Source organism: Leuresthes tenuis, unplaced genomic scaffold, assembly GCF_036924035.1.
Source record: "Leuresthes tenuis unplaced genomic scaffold, fLeuTen1.0.hap1 SCAF_2, whole genome shotgun sequence".
Taxonomy (NCBI): domain Eukaryota; kingdom Metazoa; phylum Chordata; class Actinopteri; order Atheriniformes; family Atherinopsidae; genus Leuresthes; species Leuresthes tenuis.
In genome coordinates, this window is record NW_027325356.1 from 20,628,198 (window position 1) to 20,652,830 (window position 24,633).

At 39.6% G+C, this 24,633-nt stretch overlaps 1 protein-coding gene across 11 annotated transcripts; it reads right to left on the bottom strand.

Annotated features, from left to right (window-relative positions):
- Positions 1–9,253: 9,253 nt before the first annotated feature.
- btbd10b (BTB (POZ) domain containing 10b) lies at positions 9,254–17,974 on the bottom strand. Of its 11 annotated transcripts, none has more exons than XM_072380595.1 (9): positions 17,766–17,974; positions 17,134–17,336; positions 15,003–15,199; positions 14,247–14,562; positions 13,968–14,070; positions 13,069–13,189; positions 11,305–11,502; positions 11,085–11,195; positions 9,254–10,299 (listed from the first exon to the last, which is right to left on the bottom strand). In XM_072380595.1, the coding sequence occupies exons 2-9, from the start codon at positions 17,232–17,234 to the stop codon at positions 9,968–9,970; spliced, it is 1,479 nt and encodes a 492-aa protein (XP_072236696.1). In that variant the 5' UTR covers positions 17,235–17,336; positions 17,766–17,974; the 3' UTR covers positions 9,254–9,967. The 11 variants fall into 11 exon arrangements, with proteins under 11 accessions (XP_072236696.1, XP_072236698.1, XP_072236694.1 ...); XM_072380597.1 differs by having other exon boundaries at positions 15,003–15,196; positions 17,696–17,771; XM_072380593.1 differs by having other exon boundaries at positions 17,696–17,771.
- Between the last annotated feature and the right edge of the window lie 6,659 nt (positions 17,975–24,633).

The window sequence follows — 24,633 nt, forward strand, 5'->3', positions numbered from 1 at the left end:
CAGCTGCTCTTTGGGGAAACTGACTGGGAGCATGAGCTCATTGAGAAGATTCAGATTTGTTTATCTTATGAATTCAGTAAACTGGCACCAAGTGTGCCTCAAAAATCTTGTCTTAGACAGTTTTAGTCCAAGAATTTTTACAATATGAATTAAGATAACTGCACGATAAAATAATTATTTCCTGCTCAATATAATTCCATGATCTTTGCTATTTTATTTTATTTTTTTATGGTTCATGAGATTCATGATTCATCCAATGAAACTACACCAGCTGGATCGGTCTTAGATCATGTTTGCACCACACGTAGCGAGGTTTTAAAGATAAGCCTGCTCAAACAAGCAGGTTAAATCACAACTCTCATGTGATTTTATTTGATTTTCTGTTCTATTTTGTTTAATTTTCTTCCATTTTTTTTGTGTTCTATTCTATTTTTTGATGGGACAGCAGGAAGTGAACTACTGGCTGTGTTGCAGATGGGTAAAAAGGGTAAAAAGTTTATTAATCAATGTAAAAAAGGGCTACAGAAGATAAACTCAATTCAGATTTATTCATGTAGCACTTTCAAACACAGGAGTAACCCAAGGTGCTTTACGGAGCAAAAGCAAAGTTAAAAGAGACACAAATGTGGTGCCCCAACAGGAAATTTCAGCATTACCAAGTAATAAAAAGTACCAGGACAGGACAGGAAATAATACAAATACAACTTATTGAAACTAAATGCATGCAGGTAACAACTTTAAACAAAACAATTTAACCATGAAGATTTAACCATGAACCCACACACTGCATATTTCATTTTTGTAGTTTAAAACAAGTTTAAACATCAAAGCTTTAAGCAACCAAGTCTATATTTCAGGTTAATTCTTTCAACTTCATCACGGCTTATGTTTTAGCTCCTCTGTTCGAGCCCTTTTCCATCCTCCTTCGGTCAATATGTAGAATTTTAATGCAAAATTATAATGGAGGGGGAAAAAAAGTATCAGCTTCCATAGTTAAAAGAAGAATATCAGACAGCAAAATGTGAAGAGAGAAGGAGCAGATGGAGCTTTGCTAAGAATAAAACTTCAAAGTGTAATTTTCTTTCAAAGCCTTCCCGCTCTGTACTCCAAGCGCAGACCCTTCCCCACTCTGGACACCACTCAAAGCTTGAGGGAGGATCAGACTTTTGGAGCGGCACTCACTGAGCCGGTTGGCTTTCCTCTTCCTCGTGCATCCTCAAATTACTGCACAGGTGATTCTGATCAGAGATGCATCTTATACGCGTCTTTGATCAGATTCTCCTCTGGAGTCATTTGTACATGTCCAGAAACTGAAGTGAAGACTCCCACCCTGGTCTCAGTCAACAACCAAAAGAGACAACAGTGTGGCATCTAATCCAAGCTTTTTTTAAATTATTATTATGTTTTAATAGTAATTCCTTTGTTTAAAAATGGGTCAAAAGTGAGAACCAGAAGACAAACATCATAACAAAACAAAGGGTGGGAGTTACCTTGTAGATGTCTTTGCAACACTTATTACTTACATCTGCACAGGCTTTCCTAGTATGTTATGTTAAATAAACTCTGATTTAAAAAAATGTCCACCAGGCAAAGTGTGGTTAAATCAACACCTGATGTGACATTTCTCTTTCCGCTGGTCTAAAGGAGGACACGTTAGAAAAGTGCTATATCACCCCGGACGTGTCTTGGTTTAAATTAGGATTTGTCCGTAATTTCTGCTCCAGGGAGAAATGCCAAATAAACGCTGGAACACTGCACCTCATTAAAAAAAAAAGGTCGACTCAAATAAGGAATTTCCTCCAGATCAATATGTGCAGACTGGAGAGCACTCGTCACACTCAAGTGTAAACCTCCCAAGAAAAAGGTGGAGCCATATTTGGGGAGAAAAGGAGTGTTGTCACGGAAACCAGTCATCTGGGACCAGTCAGTGTGGGAACAGAGACGCTTAGGGCAAGACTCGAAGGTCTTGAAGTTTAATAAAGGGACGAATTACCATATATTTTGCCTTTTTGTTGTCTTTCAGCTCGTATTCGTGGTGGTTCTTTGTTTTTGAGACATGAATTCATTTTATCTTTTAAATGGCACAGGAAAAAAAAATTTAATTGAGGTCCTAACAGTGAATTAGCATTTTAGTGTTTCTCAAGATTATTTTGGAAGAAAAGACCTGTGTAGGGAAGAAGCTGGATGGTGGCTCCTGCCAACCCCATCCACGGGGCCCAGGCTGGGAGCTGTTGATCCTTTATACTATATTCGAATCAACTCAAAAACAAAGTGCATGACTTTTGAGATTGAGATACCAAGTGATTTGGACATAAGTAGGCTGGAGTGTAATTTAGGTGAAAATCCACACAGCAGTTACATAAAAATGAGAGAAAGCCCTTAAAATAAATAAATAAAATGCTTTTTATTTGTGAGGATGAATTGTCCATATTTTCCTGACAGCCAGCACAGCTTTCAAACGAATGTATTTTAGGAGGTTTGTTTCGTGCCTAAATCAGAGTCTGCAGAGACACACTGACAATAAAAATCTAAACAACCAATAAATACAAGTCTGCTGATATCTAGTTGTACTAAAGCCGAGCTGATATCCACAGCAGCAGCAACTACTGAAAAGCTAACTCTGACAGTCTGATAAATGACTTTCTGAAGATTAAGGTGGAGTCTGGAGTCCTGTTTATTGACAGTACCACACACCAACCCCGTCCAACTGTCAGTTGTTGCTTCACCTGACTTATTTTGCAGACAAAATTTGAGGAAAATTATGAGAATATAACAGGTGTTTGCAGCCATAGTTGAAGTCGGTTTAAACAGTAAGAGTGCAATGGCGCGCTTTAGTTACGCTGTGTTCTGACGAGGCCACGAAAAGGACCAGACTTGGAGTCGGAGGGACTTCTTGGACCTGACGCCAAGCAAAACTTCTACATGTTGCATAACATTTTCCAATGTTTATGATAAGTTCATATGCTTGTGGGCATGTTCTTCACTGTTGTAGGTTTGACTCTATCCTCATCTGGACTTCTGTTTATGTTATCCCTGGATAGTGTACATATGGATAGTGTATGTCCCTGGATATCCAGTCCCTGGATAGTGTAGTGGTATGACTTCTACTCTTCTACTCTTGATTGATTTGTTTTTGGAAGATGGTGGACATTAATGAGATCCTGCTTTTTGTTTCACAGCAGCCATGTGCTTTCAAATAATCAGTTACACTGTTACAATCGCCTTTTTGTTTTGGTCATTTCTCTCCTCTCACTCTACTTGTTTCCTGCACAGAGTTCCTGCATCAGTCACTAATTACCTGATCAGTCTCACCTGTTCCTCGACCATTCTAAGCAGATCTACCAGCCCAGTTCGTTAACAGATTGTCTGCTATTCTGACCTCAGTTAGCAGCTCTCCAGCAGTCTGTACCTGATTCCTGACTTCAGTTTCAGTTTCAGTTCCTGTTCTGAACCTGACCCTGATCCCTGTCATTCCAATTATCTGTGATTTCAGGAAAACCTGACCCCTTAACTATTACCTTTCTTGGATCACTGGATGTTTAAAGTGTTTTTTTTTATTCTGTCGCCTGTTTACACTTAGATGTTCAGTGATCCAGTTCTGTTTCACTGAACAGGATTAGTGATGTGAGTTCTGATGGCTTTTGTTTGCATCTATGCATCTGCCTCACCTCACTTTCTGACCTGATTCTTTTTGAAGGAAATAGGATTTGAAGCCCCCTGTCTTCCTCTATATCTCCCCTCTCATAACTTGTTCTCATTCATACAAGCCAGGATCCACAGATCTGCCCAGTAACCTGATCTTCGTTTGGACAAATTCCCTCTCCCAATAGCCGTCGTGCCTGCTCACCTTCAGCTTCCTTCCTCTCCAACCCCTGCAGCATCATCATATCCTCGTCCCCGGAGCTTTTTTGAATCATCCATCTGGTTCTACATCTTTCACTCCCACATGTGTGTGTTCTCTCCCTTCTGATCAAACTCTTACCTGGTTTGAATTCTGACTAATCCCATTCTGTTTAGACTCTGCTGGGCTTATTCATCTCGCCAAGTCATTGTTACTGCTGCTGGCCACTATAGGTTCTGGAATGATAAAGTGTGTTTTGAATTACCAACTTCACATTAAATCAGCAGTAGTTTGTTTCCCTTAAGACAGAAGAATATGCAACAGGGACTTGTGTGAACAAAAATGTTTAGTCGTAGAGCTTGTTATGACTAGTTTTAGATCAGATAAATAGTATTTCGGTCATCTGGAAGAACCACAAAACCCAAACTTCATAACAGCATGTCTCTAGACTTACCAAAAATGTTCTTGTTTTTTTTCTTTGTTCTGAATCACTCCTAAGTTTCTGTGGATACACAGATGGTTCATTATACCAGTCATTTTCAATGCTAGGCAGGCGGTGAAATACTTTTACTCTTAACTCAATGAATCCGTTTTCTACGCAAAGGCATTTATGATGGGTGTTGGGCTATGATGCAGTCAACTAGGCTGCCATTAGTAAATAACATCTCAAATTACTTTTGTAAGATTTTACACACTTGACCTTTTGTGTTTTCTCCTCTCCGGTTTCACATTGTTGTGCTACATTGTTTTCTTCTTCTGCTTCTTCTCAGGGAAGAAATTGCTTGTCACAATGATTCCAGTCAGGAAATCACAATAACATTGTGTTGCCTGCAATGGTCCTTGTGAAATATAAAGTAAGACATGATCTAATAAAGTTGAGCACATGTTTTTATGCACCGGATACATAAGTCTTGGGATATCTAAAAGTACTCAGAGGCAGATGATGGAGGAGAAGAAATAAAACTGTTGCTGTAGGAATAGTAGCAAAAATCTGGGAGAATTTAGCATCAAATAAGTATTAGATTTTTTTTATGGAATAAAGTCTTATGTACCAGTATTAAAACGTATGCGCCCTGAAAACTTTCTAAGTTATTTTCTCTTGAGCTTCTTTGCACTGCTGAAGTGAACACTGATGCAAATCCCTGGGAAAGTACAAATGAAAACCATGGATGTTTGTGCTGCTTTAAAACCACCCACGCTCTTGTCATTTAGTTCGACCTGTGATCACACGGTGCACTGACACTTTATCCTGCAAAAAGAGCAGATGGTTGGAGTTCAACAAAGTGTAATGTTCCAATCAAATTGAATTAGAGTACATCAGAGCCTGTCCTCACCCAGCTGTTTAAAAGGATTATGAGGCCGTATTTGTTCTGTGACGTGCTTGTAGCATTCATTTTGTGTTGATTTTTAAACCTACAGATGCGATTTGAGACATCGAACACCCTCAAAAGTTCTGATGCAGCTAAATAAAATTGAAGCCTGCTTAACTGCTTGAGTTAAACTAAGTAGGTGGGAGCGTTCAAGGTAACAAACATGATGTGAGCATGTGCCTTGAAGCATCTCCCAAATTGACTAAATGTAACGTAACAACGATGTCAAATCTGTGTGATCGGACCACACAGAGTCCCTGTGGTGGAGTCCTGTGCTTCTCAGACACGACCAACAAAAGAATGAGTGGGTCTGAACCCCAGTGACCCGTGGGCGTAGCCAAAATCTGAGACTGTAACTATGTGAGTAAAGTATGTCTGATCCATCTGCTGTGGTGTACAGCAACTGAAAATGATCTAGCAAGATGACAGTCCATACGTGCGATAATTCACTTTGTTTCCCACATCGAATTGTTTGAAAGCTGTCTGCACATGTTAACGTGTCCTCAAATCATTTGAGGGGTGTTGCTGTGCGTGTGTTCTGAAAAATGTCCCCCCCCCCCCGTCAGGTAACTGTGAGGTGTTTTTTTTTGTTTTTTTTTTGAAAAGATTAATTTTCTGCTTTAATCAGAAAACTACACTTAAAGGAGAACCATAGATCCAATAAACAAACTTCCCTATCCCTCGACAAGTCTCTCAAAATAAACGTGAAGCACAAGATGCAAACAAATACAAGCTACACTCATGTAGGTCTGAAAATGTAGTCTCCTACAGTCGTAATATGCATCCCCTTTCTTCTAAATTCCACTTTTCTGTGTCTCAAAATGATCCTGGCACCTGAGAGAAACCCAACTTTAACGAGAATCACAGAACCTCAGTGTTAAACCGGTTTCACTAATGTACATTCACACAAACAATGCAGGAAAGTTCCCACTCGTATATGGTATGAAACGCCATGAAACGAGTCCCATTACTGTACTTTAAGATATATTCTCCCGTTTTATAGGCTTTTAGTAACATCAGAGGGCAGATTAACTGAAGTCAAGGTAGATGTAAAACTGTGATAATCGCTTTATTAGTATAAAAAAGCAGCACAAATGTTTTCTTTCTTTTTTTTACCGATCACATCGTCAGTGACTCCAAAGTATTCAGAAAAAACATATATAGCAAATCGTGAGACTGCAGGGGCTGCACCATCTGTATTCAGAACACAACAACAAACAGCACGATGCACAAGGCATCTGCATTTGACCCTTGGGAGGAGTTCATTTTGAAGCCTGAATGTTGCACAATGATGTTGAAAGGGGGACAAGAAAGTATGTGTTGCAGGATTTGGCTAAACTGTTGGCCAATGTTTTGGCAGTATCAAAATATAATATGACCCACATAAATCTGCCTGATCGCTAATGATGAGAAGCCTCAGAGCTTAGTCAGAGTGATCAGGCTGACATTTGGTGTAAACATGGCAGCCAGAGAGGACGCAGAGATAAATAAACCCAAAACATTTTCCCCCTTCGACGTCTTGTTTATCCATTGTTTTGTTAATTCGTGTAATTATATTCAGCTTGACACATGTGGCGTATCCGAGTGTGTTCTCCTAAAGCACCGCATTCAGATCGGACGGCTACGGACAACTTGTCAGTATTTTTGGGTTCAGGTAAAAGATCAGATTTGCTAATACATGTAGTACATTCAAGAGTCAGCACATGTTACCTGGCACCATTACGAAAAAGCTGATTAAGTACATCATTTCACTCATACCTCACATCTCTGCTACCTCTGGATCAAATTGAACGTGGCATGAACTGAGTGTTTGGTCCTATGGTTTAATCGATGTGTTGTGCTCTGCTGCCAGCATGTGGTGGGTTGAAGTTATGGCCCAAAATGAATCAGCTCTTTTCTTTGTCAGATAAGAATCGTCAGCTCTTAAATTGGCTTTGAAATGTATGCAATTTCATCTTTAAGACACTGTTTGTAGATCATTTTGATATGCTGTTACACTGTCAAAGTAGCTGAAACTGGATATTGGGATGCAAAACTGGGATTGTCATATTCATAATAAGAGGATGTTGTGTCAGAAATCCATCTTTTGATCCCCAAAGACAACAGAGAGCGTACAAAACAGACGTGAAACTTGTGTAACATGTTATTTGAGCAGCAGCCTTTGTGTCATTATCACACATTAGGGTCCAGTTACATGAGATCCTGTTTAATATCAAATGTGTATGAAATGCATCTTCTCCTCTGAGACTGAGTTTAACCACCAGAAAGTTAAGTCTTCAAATGCGTCGGGCCCTCTTACATCATGTTTTCCAGCCAATAATCTAATCAAAGCAGAGAAAGCTTCCTCGGTTTACGGTGTCTTATCATGTCTTCATCAAGCAGGTGGACACGATAAGAGGAGCGTGGCTGCCTCTGTGACATCCTCCTGATCTCAAAATGCCAGCTGCTAAAAGGCTCATGCTGCTTTCACTGCAAAAACTAAATCTGAATTCTTGCTTTCAGTTGGTTTTTAATTGGGTCAAGTATAATAATTGGGTTAGTTTGCAAGATGCAAAAACTTGCAAGATAATCTGCTTTACTGTCTCCTCAGAGCTATCGTGTGCGTCTTACTGGCAATGTGCTTATTTCACACACAGGATCTAGGTCCTCCCAGGAATAAGTGCAGCTCTGCTTGTGCACAGATATGTGAGGCGGTCTGACAGTTCTTCGATTGATTCCCTGTGGCAGAATATAAAAAGGTGAAAACCAGTGGTGTAGTTCATTTGAGCTGTGGACAGGTTCATTCACGATCTGTCGCTGCCACCCTCTGTTTCTCACTGCAACATCAATACAAACTGCTGCATGTTGGAAATAGAAGGAGCTGGATCCCATCCCAGCTTGAACAAGTCGTCAGTCCATCACGGAGGCAAATAATCACAGAAAGTCACACTCACTCACTCCTACGGTGAATTTAGAATCACCAGTCAACCTGACGTACATGCTTTTGGACGGTGGGAGGAGAGGCCACGGCCGAGATGTGAGCCCCGAACCTTGTTAGTGTGAAGCGACTGTTCCGTCACGCCACCATGCAGTCTTCTGCAATGCTTATGTCTGAAAGTAGGAAAACCTCTTCCAGAAGAAGGAGTCGCATGTTGTTGTTCATGCACACGACAGCTTCTCCTGTCCACTGATCCACCTAATTTCCTGTAAAAGGAGCCAGTTGATGGCAGTCCTTCTGTTCTGGGGTAAAAAATATCCACACATCTGACAACAAAAACTAAGAATAGCAATAATTCTCTTGCATTTTCTTTAAGCCTTCTTTTCTAACTTTGACTAAAACAGTGTCATACTGTCTAAAATAAATTGATATTGTAACTGCGGATGGTTAGACATACTTTTGTTACTAAAACAGTCCTGCCTGAGCTAATTAATTAATTAATTATTAATTGTCTGCCTCTGGCTAAAACAAATTATTCACTATATTAATATCAGATTAGGTCTGTCCTCCAAATGAATTCATTTTGTGAGCGTTATATCTATAAATTTAGATAAACTGTACATACATGTACATATAAACTGCATTTTAATGATAGTTTTTCTGACCTTTTTAAGATTGGATTGAGCTGCTTGGCATTGAATGTTCCCGTTATAACCAAATAAATATTGACAGTGGGTTTTTTTTTTAATGATTATTGTAAATGTAACATTCTACCACAAACAGGAGCCTAAAATCAATGCCTCAGTCAATGTCTGAGTCAGTATCAAGGCAGACGGGCATGAGGTAAACCTTTGGGATGAAGCTCTTTAAACTGGACAGATGTTTTCTGCTTTAAGTTCCACCAGTTCTGTATCTGTATCTGCATCATGCTGCCTCTTTATCGTGTCTGTGCTGAGGAGAGGACATGACCAAACATAACTCCTGTTAATCTTTAACAACAAAAGGCAACGAAGACTTCAGCAGCCACTAGTTTTTCACTACTTTCTGAAATCCATCATGTTGTAATTCAGTCTGGTTTGACTCGGACCGTCTTATAAAGGATGAAGCATATACGAAGTGATTATATTTTTATCTTTATTTCATGATTTCATGGTTTCACTTTTAAACAACAATTTCAAGCTTTGCACAAAAAGACTCTAACCACAACAGCCTGTGCACTGCTTAATATCTTGGCTGCGGGAGGAGCGTAACATCACATTTCAGATCCAGCCGATGACTAAATGACCCATTACATGATTCAAAGACCTCTTTGAGGAGTTCAGCTGGAGATCATGACACAAAGTGGTGATGGCTGATTTTCTCCATGACCAGAAAGTCAGGTCTTCTCCTTCTGTGAGTCAAACATCCTTCCATCAAAGCACATTTAGTAGGTCACCCACGAGAATGAAAACCATAATTGTGAGTGAAATAAAACCCGGGAGAAAACAGTGACACCCCGACAGTGCTCGGCCAACCCATCAAATCAAGGTACAACAACATTGTAAAGAATAATGTTAATACTAAGTGTTTTACAGAATATTTTCCAAACAAAAATAAATTCCTTTGGTCAAGTAAAAAAAAAAACAAAATGAAAACAATAGTGAACTCTTCGTTTTACCAGTCTTGATTTCCTCGTTTGTCTCTTTCTACAGTCATCCAGGTTCTTGAGGCTCTAAGGCTGCAAAGGAGGTGTCAAGGCAATATGGTTATGGTGCCCCCGGCGCTCCATGCTGCAGCATGCTGGGAAGAGGACTAGAAGAGTAGGAGAGGGGCAGAGGCATTGACAGAGGACCAGATCCCTCAGACAGCAGGTGAGGGTGCGTCAGGATCAGGCTCGTTGCTGTAGTTGTTGCTGTAGTGATTCCCACTGGGTGGGTGATTGGGTAGGATGTCCAGTTCATCCACTTGTGGGCCAGGGTGCATCACCACCAACTGGTCTTGGGGGATGTCTGCAGCTGCTGCTGCCAGGTTGGTGATGGACTTGGACTTAACGCACTGGAAGTCCACGTGGCGGCTTTTGCCCTCCTCTTTTTCCCAGGACATGCGGATGAAGGGCCTCTGGACGTAATTGTAAATGACCTCTGGACGACCTCCGGGTCGTTTCTTGACTTTCTCTTTATATGTGGGGTAACCTGTTAACGAAACAAGGGAGCAAAAGCTTTAATCGGGTGAGGAAACAACAACTCCCCTTCAGCAACAGGCAAGTGTCCTTCGTCTGTAGGCGATATGATGAGCCACCCATTTTAGAGGGGTTTCCATTTACAGCGTTTTTCATGATGGCAAAATGCTGAACTGCTTCAAACTGCTGTCAAATTTCTCCATCGATCCATTTTCCAGATTATTTTGAACAAATCTCAAAATTGCTCCTTTTACTTGACGGTGTTACAACAAAACATTCCAGGAGGTGTAATTACAGCAGTATGAAAACTATGTTGACTCACACAGAACATGAACCTTTCATCTTCTAACAACCAAAAACTTGTGTTGTGAAATACGATGTTAGTTTCATGCCTACACGGCTGTTTCTTGTGCCTCAGTCTTTAACGTATTTAAACTGGATGCAACATGTGTTTATTTGTCTATTGCTCAACTTAGTTGGACTTATGAATATCTTCATACAAAGTTGTTACGCCCTGCACTTGATGATTTGATCCTCATTCAACAACTTTGTTCATTCTGAGCATTTACTTGAACAAACACCAACCCTTTCCTCATGCATGTTTTCTAACTCTTTCTAATCTCATAGACGGCACACGTGTGCACGTTATTTCCTTTTCATTTAGCTGCTGTGTGTGCATTGTTGACTTTCGCTGTAGTATAAAGCTTGCAGCTATCATCCTAACCTCTGCTGTGAACATCTTGTACAACGGACTGTCAGAATAAAGATCTACATTCATGACTGCAAAGTTCAGCGTACCTTCAATGCCCAGTCGGATTTTCTTCAATCCTCGCTCCTTCAGAACTGATTTGGCAACATCTCGGTTCTCAATATACTTGAAAAACCTGTACAGTTTTGTGCTGTAAATGACTGAGAGAAAAGCAAAAACAAGATGGTTTTCAACAGTTTTATCATACATTTGCAATTCCTCTTTATACAGTAGACAAGGACCTGTTTGTCTGTATTAACAGGTACTCACTCTGTGAATACTCTTCTCCCATTTGGGGCGGATACTCTTCATCCCAGTCCACCACATCATCATCGGTGAGGACGACGATGTGACATTCCCTCTCGCCACTCTGAGCACTGGCGACCATCAAAGGCAGAACCATTTCTTCAAGGTAAAACTCAAACTGACATCGAGCTCCATCATTGGACAGCTCATGCATCAGGGCACCTATTCACAAAAGCAAGTCGGTAGGACAGTGTGAGCCAATTTAAGGCAGCGTTATGAAGTACCAACCAAGCAGCCTCAGAGAGAAAATACAGACTGAGGCAACTGATAAAAAAAAAACAAAAACAACACACTGAGCAGTGAGCTTTAAACTGGCCCTCGGCTGTAACCTTTTACGTTTTCAGTTAAAAAGTTGGAGCGATGTGAGATGTTTTCATAATTACAATCATTGAATTTTCAGTTTGACTAATAAATATCAGTTTATATCAATTTGGATGGAACATTAAAAAAAAGTTCTTATGTCAAGAAAAGGCCTAAAATTCAATCACTTTTGTTCAACTCATTTCCATTTATTTCTTTTTTACATCAACACAGGGCTGAAAAACGCTCATAAACGTAAACACGACCACTTTATCAGGTGGAGCAGTCAGTTTGCAATGATCCGACAGAACAGCCATCTCGTTTGAATGGTCAGGAAGAGCCCAGTAATCCCCAAGGCACAAGCCTGCCATGAATTAGTAGCTGCTGGAACGCCACAGAGGCTAAATCACAATGGGACTGGGAGGAGCGGCGCGTATGACACAAACTCCTGTTCCCTAATCCACATCTTTTGGTTCGACTTGAGCTTGTAGCCTTTTGGTGGAAATTTTGACAACAAATGAGCTGCTTGGCCACAATGTTCAGGGCTATGTTTAGAATAGGTGAATGTGAACCAGTGAACAAAAGGAATGCTGGATCAACTGTGAAACAGGATGGTGGTAGCTTCATGCTCGGGGGCTGGTTTTGCTCTCAGACAAACCAGCAGACGAAGCACGGTGGATAAAAAAAAGGAAGGAAGATTACCCAAAAATTCCTTAGCATGACCTCCATCCTGGACTCACCAGTGTGATCCAACGCTAACTTTGCAGCAGCAGATGTGAAACATCAAATCGGATTTGTGGCAGAAACACTAGAGAATAATTCACTAAGGCACATGCCCTCAAAGATATAGGCCTACATGTTCGAGCCTTTGAATAATTCTTAACATTACGATGATATCAGAAACGCCACAAAAACCCACAAACCTATGCAACACTTTTTCAATTGAAGTAAAAATAATAAATTCAATAAATAGTTAAATCTTCCATGTATGTGTCTGTGCTGAAGGTCTACTCCAGCAAATGATTTGAACAAATAAAAGTTGTAGCCTTTTCTTTAGATCAGCAGCATTTGCATACCAGCCAACAAAAGCAGTGCTGTAAAGTGTCAGGAAGCGCTGAACAAAAGCTGCTTGAGCCCAGCTCAGGCACTGAAGTATTGCAGTTTCTCACACACACGCTCTCCTTTCACAGGCATCACCCCTCAAAACATGAACGACTTAAGAGTCAACAAAACATTTTGATGCGTTTTCCAGCCCGTAAAAACTCTAACCAACCAACGACACTCATAGATTGGTGAATACATGCTCCGTTAGCTAAAAGACATCTTTAACGTTGCCCGAGGTTGCAGAAGGTGAAAATGGCAAAGCAGTGTTGTTCTGTTTTTATTACGGAGTAACAAAAACGGTTTCATCCTGGCAAAAATACTCACTGAGGTCTCTGCATTTAATGGTGCTGTAGTCGAAGGAGATGCATAGATAGTCGCACGCCTCCCGCAACTCAGGGATGGAGATTCCATCTGGACAGCGGATTATCCCAGATTTGTAGTAATCCTGTCAATTAGATAGACATTTAAGAGGGCAGCATTCTCAGACAGTGTCGCTCCATTAACTAATAAAATTCAAATAAGAAAAAAATAAAAGTATTCAAAAATCAGCCCATAAAGAAGACTGACGGAATCTGTCTTTGGGCAAGTATTTTGACATACAGAAGATTTATACATTCACGTGTTACTGAACTCATATAACATATGTTAATGTATGTTCAATTGTTAGCAGATGGGTTCTTGGTAGGCAGAAGGTAACGTGAAGCCAAAATGAGACTCACCAGTTGACCATTTACAGCAGTTGGTGAGGTATGCCAGGCAATAACTGGCAAGCACTGAAATCAATCTAACTTTTCATAACATTGTACTTTTTCATTTCACTCCAGATTGTGTATTACAAACACTTAACCTACAGCACAAGGTGTTTCTAATAAAGTCTATGTTCCATTTGTCCTGGTTTATGAGTTGAACGTCTCTTACTGCAGAATCAGTTTCTGAAGCATTTAAGATGGGTGTAAAATGTGATGTTATCTAATCCTACCGTTACAAAGAAGTCATTAAGAGCAGCTTCCTCAGAAAACTGCACAGCGCTAGTTTCCTTCATCACAATCACACATTTCTGCATTTAGTCTAACAGTCATTTTAGCCTTTTCTGTCAGTTTCTTAGACGTTACTAATTATAACGGCAGTAGAGTGGAGAGCCAGAGCTGTATTAGCTGTGAGTGTCTTATTTTTAGTCTACCATCATTTATAGAAAAGGAGAAAAATATCAGAGAGAAACTAACCAGAATTGCTCTGAAAACTGTTGAGCTGATACCTTCCGCCACCTCATACTCTCCTTTCTCGTTAGGCCGTGTGAAATTATGTTCTCTTCCAGATCCAAACATTCTAAAAATAAAGAAACGTTGGTTTATTCTCTCAATAAAGGCACAGACAAAAATGCTTGCATTTTTAAAAGTTTGGACACACCAAATAATTCCAAATGAAAATGTTAAAAATAGGTAGAACAATTTTAATTACTGCGACTTGCATAATAAATAACAGTGATACTGAGTGTTCTTTACCTTCCCAACATTGTATTGGGTTGTGCAGTGAAGATGGAAGGATCTACTACAAAACGTGTGTTGTCAACAATCAGAGTGACTCTCTCTGAGGTCCTAATGTTTCGGTTTCCAACTGTGGCACTTGCACCTCCTTCCTTAGGATTCTCGTAGACGAAAACCATTTCTCCAACTCCCAAGCTTTTGAAGGTGCCTTCAGTACTGGACAAGCTACTATTGCGACTGCTCACCACGCCGCTACTGCTGGAACCACTGGGTGAGACTCTCTGAGGCCTTGGACTACTGGGCCTTGATGATGGGCCACCATCTCGCTCACGGTCTACACACCCATTCACATAGACACACACACACACACACACACACACAGGAAGAACAATGAATCACAAAGAATAGTTGCCTTTTGTTGTTGGGTCACAAATGACACAGCAAACATCAAGTTAGAAAGAAGAAACAACTTAATTACTGACAAACATTATTTTTGTGTTCATATGAAACATTTCAGGTTTGATGTCTTCCAACTGAACAACCAGACTGGAGAGGGTCCTACTCAGAATGTATGTCTCATATCTAGCAGCTTTGGTAGAAACACAAACAGGTGCATAACAGCCTTGATCAATTCACAGCCAAAAAGATCAGAGATATGTGAACCATGTCTGAGATTCATGTTGCAGTCAGCTGTTCTCCACATTTAATGAAGAGAGCTGCAGAGCTCTAACATGACATTCATGTGAGTCCCATATTCTTTCCATGCATACTCACCACTGTTGTGTTGGCGTGTGGGTGAAGTGACGTTCCGAATGCAGGGGGTAAGCTGGCCTTCTCTCTCATGCGAGGAGTCCCGAGAGCGATCGCTGGAACGACGGCGGTCACGTGAACGGTCACAGCCCCCGCTGGCACCATGCAGGCTCATCTTCCTCTGTTCTGCCTCCACTCGAGAAGCTATGGGCTGACTGCTGCTTTTCAAGACAAAAGCACGTGTAATGCTTCTCTTTTTTGTAAAGTCAGAGGATTTTTTTTTTATTTCACCGACATGACAATCATCACAACATGGAATCACCTCCTCTACACACAACTACTTCCTGAGAAGATGTCAAACATCATTGTAATTTAACATATATGTGCTTTAACAAGACTGTGAAGGAGACCATGAAAACATGTGATATCCTAACCAATCGGACCAACCCCATTTCTGTAGGATTCAAACAACAGCGTGACACATAAGCTTTCAATGCAGCCCAGTATCGTTGCCCTCACCTTCAATTCCTGATCTGACGCTATATTAAAATGTGTTTTCTAACGCTAGTGATCAAAATAAAGTGAGAACTGAGGAAATACTGCTTATCAAGAGAAAAACACTAGTATACAAGTTATTCCTGTTATTCATTTCATTAAAAGAAAATAAACTGGGATGACAGTGGGTAACAGTCGGTACATTTAACTACATGTCAGAGAGCGAGACAAAGACAGAAAATAGATAAATAAATAATAATTGTGTTTGTGCCTCTGAACCCAAACTTTTTAAATGCATATAAACACGTTCACTGGACTCTTATTAAACTGAATCCCTCAAACTCAGTCTACTACACTCAGATAAGGCAGTTAGTAGTCTTAATTACTATTGCATGAATAGATTTAATTGGACCTGAAGTGACCAAGGGGCTCTGGGTATGCTCCATAGTTCTGCCCCCCACTGACCAGAGAGTGAGAGAAAATGCAGGTACACAGAAGAAGAAGCCAGTAACAACAGAGAATAACCACAACGGACAGCACAAATCTCATATATGAAAAAGTAAAGCATACAGCAAAAATTAACAGAGCTGTCCAGCTGTTCAACTTGTTGCTCAAAATGAGAAATTTGCTGCCAACTAAATTGTTTGCCAATTGTTTTAGTCAGTGATGTAACAGGTCAACTGGAAAACGCCAATACTAAAAAGCTAAAAGGGGGCATATCGCCACTGATGGCAGATATACATCAGTCAATAAATGAATTTCTCTCCCGTGCCTGTATCCTGGGTTAAGGACAGTAGCACGAGGTGGAACTGTGCATGCTCACTCCAACTGTGGAAGTGAACGTACAGACTGCTTAGTCATTCAAAGGCACTGATCAGCAAGGTGGTACACCAGAGGCCTAAGACCAGACATACACATCTCAGGTACTTGTGTATACACCTCTCTGCTATCCAAGCACCCTTTCCATGTCCTTGGAACGCAACAAGAAAAGTCATCATGGGGGAAAAAAGAAAACTAGACTACGAATTAGATGAAAACTATTAACATCTTCAACAGTAGTCAAAATTACTGGCTTTGACAGACACAAAACCCTTATACTGCAATGAACAAGTAATCAGTTAGTGTATTTCAAAACCACTTTGCCATTGTGGAAAAGAGTTTCATCATGATCACAACACAGGTGGGACACTGCATTTGACCAGTGCAGTCAAGTAAAAACCAGCGAACCTCAGATTTCCAAAAACATCTAATAATGCCATAAAACAGCAAGCTATGTGTGCTTCAACAATATTAACAGTGGTTAAAGCTGTCACAACAATGGCATTTTAGTTACCAGTTAGCTGTATTACAAATGTTTGCTATTCATTTTCCGTGTAAACAGAAATCTCCCCACAGTGGTTATAAAGTGTTTTATTAAAAAAAAAAAACTACTCATCTAAATGTAGTCTATTAGAAGTTAAAGGCCTCCGTATAGGTTGGTGCCACTAAACCACAGGACTAGAAGCGGGTGCTAACAGCAAATCATTTCACAGCTCAACAAACAAATTTGTGACTGACTGCTTTAAAATCCAGCACAAAGCCTGTACCTCTGACAGTGGGTGACACAAAATGTCTGGTATGTTCCTCCTCAGAATACCCCACAGTTTTTCATCTGGCTCACCTCGAATGCTTGCAGAGTTTGCGAGGTCGGCTCGTTACTTTGCGTTCCCAATTTTCGGTGTCACTGGAGTTACTGTCATATGACTGCAGACCTGCGGCCATCACCCGTATAGGGGGGACTCCGATCTGGATCTTTCACCGTGCATAATCTGGTCAGCAGTAAAGGGCGAAATCAAGAACTTAGTTCGACCCCCCTGGCAGCCCCTGGGAAACCATGGACAACCTTACACAATGTGTAACTGACTACATGTGACACACTGTAAAAAGAGGTCAACTATCACGCCTGTTAGGACCATTTAACGGATGCCTAACATTTATTAATCTCTGAACAAATAGTAATCAATGTTGCTGTCAGACTGAGTCAGCCCACGATTAGGCTACATACTTTGCTATGCTAGCATACTTAGCTTGCTAATGTTAGCTGTTTTTGCTAGCGGCACATTATAACTGTATTAACCTATTATTCATCAACGGCAGAGAGGGTAGTGAAGATACCCCCACCGTGTTGACATGGTGTTTTCATATTCTCGGCAGATACAGTAAAAATATGAAAAAGTATCTACCAAGCTTGCTACGTTTTCCGTTGTAATCCAAATCACCAGCTAACCAGTCATCTCCTTTCAAAACACTCACCCTGATGACGTGAAACAGGAAAACCGTTGACGGCTTGACGTACTGACGCACTCGAAAGCTACAAAGCTGTTATTACAGGTTGGTTATATCTGCTCCTGCGAGTTACACGTTTCTTTTCTCTGAAGGATGAAAATAATATTGAATAAACGAGAACGTATGGTTGAACAATAGCTGGTAGAATGATTTTCACTTTTTCCTTAAAAGGAAATCAAGCGATAACTAACTCCCATAGGTCTCGCGATATTTTCCGTTTTTTTCTGCACTTAAAATTTAAACGTGCAGACACAAATACTTTGCAATAGATAAATATCATGGCAAAAATAAAGGAAAAGGAGTAAATTAGTTAATATAACTAAAGCAGATAAATATAATATTTTATATTATTTTATTATGAAAAACCCAACAGTTAAAATATAAACAAGGCTTTTGAAAAGTTTGAACAATGGTACAATGATGATTTACAAAGAAAACTAACTTTATATTTGGAATTTGTTATGAATTAGATTTTTTTTGGCACAGTTTTTTTAAATATATACATTCTGCTCTTTTACTGGTGCAAGTTTTAAATCAATTGGCAATCTGTAAAACGTTTTATCATGGGAGAACAAGGTTTTGGTAAAATCTCTATAGATGAACTTCCTTTTTTTTTTTTGGAAGTAGTCCAGTAGTACTGTGTTGCTGTCTATAACTAAGCCTGATACCTCTGACATGATGAGGAGGAACTCATAAACATACAAACTAACAGTGAAAGAAAATTAGATGATTGGTTTGCCACTGCAACATCAGTTGATCAGTCACCATGTGAATGGACTGCAGGGTCATGAAATGGCGGATGTACCAGGCCAAGCTTGAGGACATCCAGAAGGGCAGAGCAGTGCAGCAACCAAGGGGTGTTAAAGAAAAAGGACAGGGTAACTTTAGATAGCCGAACATGAAATAGTCACTGGCTTTATAACATTAAAATAGAAAAGTAGCCATCATAATTGCGTTGCAGTAAAAATTCTCACGAGAGAGCGGAAATCAATGAAGACTAATATAAGTTTGTTTCCGTGTGAGACAGCAAGGCAAATGAAAGCTCCATATGAATATTTTTGGACTGATTTTACAGAAGTGTCAGATGATATGTATGTTAAGATCTGAGAATAAAGCAGAATTTAAAAAAAAAAGTCCTTTATGTTTGGAGATTCTAAATCTGAGGCGTGCAGGATCTGTTGTCTGCATAAAACAGTTTAGACATCAGTAACAAAAATATGTTTGTCAGTTTACAAGAGAACACTTAAAGACACAATCTATATAAACCAAGAAGGAAACAAGCAAATGCTAGAACTGATTATACAACAGATGTGTCTTTCTTTATTTAATTATGGAGCATAAACACCATCATTTTCTCACAAATACTTTTGATGTGGAATTTCACATAAAGAATGAGTATAACAAGTGTTCTGCATTTAATGCAAGCAATATATTAATATCAACCCAAAGACTGAAATCTCAATAAGTATCCCAATTAAAGTTTTGTAGATTAAACTGATTGCTGTGTTGGGAATCTTTGGTGAGATTATTTGCTAAGAATTAAATGAAAGCTTTCAAACAAAGATTTCAAGAAAGGTTTGTGGAGTGGTGCTTAAGTATTATTCGTTTTATAAGCATATTGCATGAATAAAATCAAGAAGAATATACAACAGTTCAAATCTTGAAGAAAGTATGATAAAAGAAATTCCCAATTTGCTAATATACAAACAAATATTCCAATTCCTTAAATTGCTGACATCAGATGCATGAAAAGATTCCTTGAATATGCAGCGACATAAAACGTTAAAGATATGTAAGACTCGTTGTTTTGTTGGTCCTCATTTTCACAATAAAACATATATGTATGAGAAAAAATACTATGAAGAACATCATATTGAAGTACATAGTGAGTGTGGGTACAATGCAACATTATTTTCTCCCCTATTTTGCCTGAGATGACTTTAATTGTTGTAATGCTGTTGCTGGACAATGTAAGATAATGTAAACAAAACAAACAAAAAAAACCCCAACAAAACAAAAATACATAATGAAAAATGGTTCGATTAAAATAATTTAGATATTTATACAAGCACGATATAAATACATAGAAAAGTGCATTACAATGAAAAATAGAAAAGTAGACAAATCATAAGTAAAAGAATAAATAGATAGTAAAATAAAGTAAAAAAATGAACACGTTAATAAATAGACAGTTGACAGACAAACAAATAAGACATTACAATCATGAAAATAAAACTTAGCATTGGGTAAGATCTTAATCTTAACTTTTCTATGTGTTGTGTCCAAAAACATCTTTAGGCAGAAGATTTCTTAAATCTCCCGGTTGCCCGTGTTGTGGTTTGGAGCCGGAAACAATAATTTTCTTTAACTTCTCCTGAAGCCAGTCCTGTCTTTCTCCCACTTGTTTGTGTTCCCGAACATTGTGCATAAGCTGTACCTCACTGATGGATCTCTTTCTGCAGAAACAGAAAGATATCATCGAGTCAATTCTATCAACAATTAAACAATTACTTGAATAGTTCTTTATAGATTTTCTGTTCTTCTCTTCTAAGGCACACAAAGGCACATCATGAAATCTTAGACTGAAAGGAGAATTTACCTCAGTGGGTTCGCCTCTGTGAAGATACTGACGAGGAACATGATCAGAACCAATGTTTCCACGTATCTTACTGAAAACATGTTGATCAACTGAAATAAATCACATGAACTATTGGTCAGAACAATGATTTCACTGCCCCTGAGAATGTAATAACCAATGCTTTCCAATCATATTCAATTGTACAATGTTATGATAAAATAATTATCCAAGGCGATGCCAACTCTTACCAGGTTTTCAGTCCTTATATCCACAAAAAAGTTTGCCAGGTCCAATTTTTTCAAAGAACTTCATCAGTCAGGGTACAGAAGTCAAAGTTCTTGATCAGTCTTTCGTGTGAGGAAGACTCTCTCCCTTATATACAGGATAGCCCTCCCCTGGTCATCAATAAGCAAATTTCACAGTTGATGTTGATGTCACTTTTCCAATGCATCAATGGGAGCAGGCATCTGCATGACACCACCTCCACCACAATTCACTACTAACTCATCTTTCAACACCTCTGCAAAGGGCCCTGTTCGTCACACTGTTTTTGAACTTGCTTCATTTTCACCCATCATACTAAATAACGAGACTTTTGTTATGACACTTAAGTGTATTGGACGATACATTTTATGAGACCTGATGTTGTTTCTTGTCAGTATATCTTTAATTGGGTATGCCTCATGCAGTGGGACTGCAGTGAAAACATATACTCTTTGAAATGGCAGTGACTGTCAAGCTGAATTTATTAGCAATGCAATTTATTTTATGGTTCATCTCATGCAAGCATGTAAGGGTCACTGAGAAGTGCAACTGGACCACCCCCAAGGGAATGAGGCAAAGACCATCATCCAGTGCTGGTTAATAGTTAGGTCTTAGGGGGATTGCCTCTAGGGCTTTGCAATAATGTTCATGGAGGCAAGTGGCTGCACTGCTTCTTTGAATGAAACTCTTCTTCTGCACTTTCCAAGTTTTTGACCACTGTCGAACATATCAGTATTGATATCTTGAGTCATCTATGAAGCTGTTGTGGATTGGTCTGAATAAAAAATCAAGATAAACTAATTCTTCCTAATTCAATGAACCCAAAATCTCAGTAATCTTTCTGTCTATTCAATTGTATGTGATGCATCTGGTTGCAGAATTTGAACATGTACAAATCTCCTCCTCCAAAGGAATCAGAGATCCAAGCCTGTATCCTGATTTCCACACAAGTCCCATCTGTAGTTTCACTCGTGACATCAATCCAAGGATAACTGGACATTTAAAAAACATATTGTCAACCTCCTTTGAAATGCGTAGCATCACATTTGAGTGATGGATGAGTCGTGGATGACCTTGTCCCAGTGTCACAGAAGCATTAGGTAACCATGAAAGACGTTTTCTAAATGTGGCTAAAGGAATGGCTATGCCATGACAGAAGGAATATGTGCCACAGAAAGACCTATATCTCTCTGTCATTGATGTCTCCAGCATGATACCATCTGATTGCAGTCTCACACACTTTTACGATGCATGATATACTTTTCTGCACCGTTGAGTGTAATTTTATCCCACTTGATTATTCAACTCCAAAACCGTTAATCTTTTTTATAATGCGGCAGTTACAACCTACATAAAGGTCATGTGTACGTTCGCTTTTATAACACAACTTGAAGAGCTCCTATATCAAACCATCATCAGAACAAGTGATCATGTCAAATGTTTCCACAGACATCTGTGAAAGGAATTACTGTAACAGACCATTGTAGCGGGATCAGCCTCATCCTCCTCTTAGCGAAACAGAACGAAAGTACATGTAGGGCCATTCTGATGAGCTGTGTCTTTATCAGGCTTCTCAGCCATGAACATAAACAGCACTCAGCACCAGCTGTGCTTTCAACTAGGCTAGATTTTTTTGCACACGTGTAGTATACTCAACCAAGTTGCTCTCATTACCTCATGCGCTCACAATGTGAGCCATCTCAGTTATGATATGCCGCTAGTGTGCAGGAGGACTTGTCAGGGATTGATGGGAAGAATCGCGTGTAAATCATTAACTTGGGTCACCCCCATGTCACAAAGAAAGTAACACACATAAAATGACTCATCTCTTTGAACTATATTTAAGCTTGTTGGCTGTAAATAGGCTGTCGGTGAACATATTTGGGTCCTCAAAGAATTTTCATTAACTTTGTCATCTTTTTTATCCAATTTTTTTTCACTGTTTTGTCACATTGTAATTAGTTGTGAAAAAACTTTAATCCAGCACGAAAGGTATGTTTTCTTGTTGCATGCATGATCTTTTCGCAACGAGACAGCTGCATTTCTCTGGCCTCTGCATTGTGTGTTTGAAGGTATGGAAGGACATTGGGACCATATAACGCTTTCCCTGAAATCTATAAATGGAGTTACTTTTTCATGAAATGAGGTCACCTCACTTGAAGATATCATATAACGAAAAAGGATTTATTTAGATGGTTGACATCATCCTACCTTAGCTTGTGAAACCAAACAAACATATGTAAAACACATCTAAATGATAACAACTGGATAACTGTTTATTACATGATAAGTGGGACGAGTCCACCGCAGCAGCACATCTTCCAGATCGAGAGTCCATCTGGTCTTCTTGGAGCTGTGCAACAGTTGATTTACCAAACCAAATCTTTCATTTCATCTTGAAACAGGTTTGTAGGGATATGCCACTCTGGTCAGGGCCACTTTATGGGGAACACCCACAGTCACATCAATCTATCACACATTTTCTCAGAGTACATCTGACTAGCCGGCACAGGTGCTAGTGGTGTCAAGTTAGTATTCAGTATATCCTCAATGTCTTCACACAGAGCTTTGAATCCACAGAGCACAAAGATAGAGCCCACTGTGACAGCCATTAACCTAATGAGAATACTCCTTGTTCCTGGGGCTAAATTTGCTCATTATTTTATTAAATTCAGCTCAATGTAAATGTAAATTCAGCAAGAGATTGAAATTAGGTGCCACAGGGCTGATTTTGTGGGATGAAACATTTCAACCTACTTTTGTTGGCACCAGTGGTCTCTGTATTTAAACTCCTGGTTTCATTCACTCTCTGTCAGATCCTGTTTTCTTCAGGTTGTCCTCGCTCGGTTCTGTGTTATTCCCGCTTTCCTAGTTTGGTCTGCTTTTGTTACTGCTGTTGTTCTTTTTGGAAATGGTTATCCGGCTTCGTGGTGCCTTTTGTTTAAAATAAATACTTTTTCATTTTACTTCCTGGCTCTCAAGCTGTGTCTGCACCTGGGTCCTCCTTCCTCTCCACCTCCTACACCTGACACTGGGGAGCTCCTTGCTCTCCATAACATTTTTTTCCCCAATGTCCCTCCTGTTATCACAGCTGAGCGGTGAATCAAGCATTGTCCTCAGGTTGCTAACTAGTTTCTAGAATGTTACTAGTATGTTACGTAACTACGAAGCCATTGTTTGATCCTTTTTAATATGACTCTGTCTACAGGCATGTTTGGATTGCAGGAAACACTTTCACAGTTTATAGAATAGTTGGCTGAGCTGCTCTCTCATTTCTGTCTCTGTTCAACAGGAATTGACAACCATTGTCAATTGTTTTAGCCCATTGCACTAAGGTCTTCCACTAGCACAAGATGGGCCATCTGTCATGTAACTGTATGGCAGGGATGTCTAAATCCGGTCCTCGAGGGTCGCTATCCTGCAGGTTTTAAATGTTTCCCTGCTCCAGCACACCTGATTCCGATTAAATTAATCACTTCAAAAGATTAAGTTCTGCACAAGCCTTCTAACGATGCACTGATTTGAATCAGGTGTGTTGAAGCAGGGACACGTCTGAAACCTGCAGTTTCAGATGTTCAAATCTGAAACCCCCACTGGATGTCCAAATCCGGTCCATCCAGTGCTGCACGGTGATTGATCCAGATGGGATAAATATATGATGATTTGGTTTAGTAGCTCACTGCAAAACAAGTAAACAGTATTTCAAGATATTCGGGTAAACGTTGTTCAAGTCTGCATTTCAAAAATTGCTCTAAATGTTTAGAAAGATTGGAGAAATAAACAAAGTGTTTCTTTGAGCGATACAATGCAACGTTTAAAAGGACATTTTGTGAGATAACCAGTAACCATTAAAAAAAAAAAATCTGTGTTAAAGTCAGTTCAAAAAGTCTAATATATGGGTAGCGCAGAAGCAAAAGGAACATCTCAGTGCACGCAGTTTTTGGAGGAAGTAAGGCATATACAGATGCTTTTTGATCCAGTTGTGCTCCACAG

Excerpts from the sequence above, each read along its gene's own strand:
- btbd10b (XM_072380595.1), bottom strand. The coding sequence starts at position 17,234 with ATGGCCGCAGGTCTGCAGTCATATGACAGTAACTCCAGTGACACCGAA. Across the intron at positions 11,503-13,068 it reads CATTAAATGCAGAGACCTCA|GTGCCCTGATGCATGAGCTG; the intron begins GTGAGTATTTTT and ends TTTTGTGAATAG. Across the intron at positions 11,196-11,304 it reads GGGAGAAGAGTATTCACAGA|TCATTTACAGCACAAAACTG; the intron begins GTGAGTACCTGT and ends CTTTTCTCTCAG.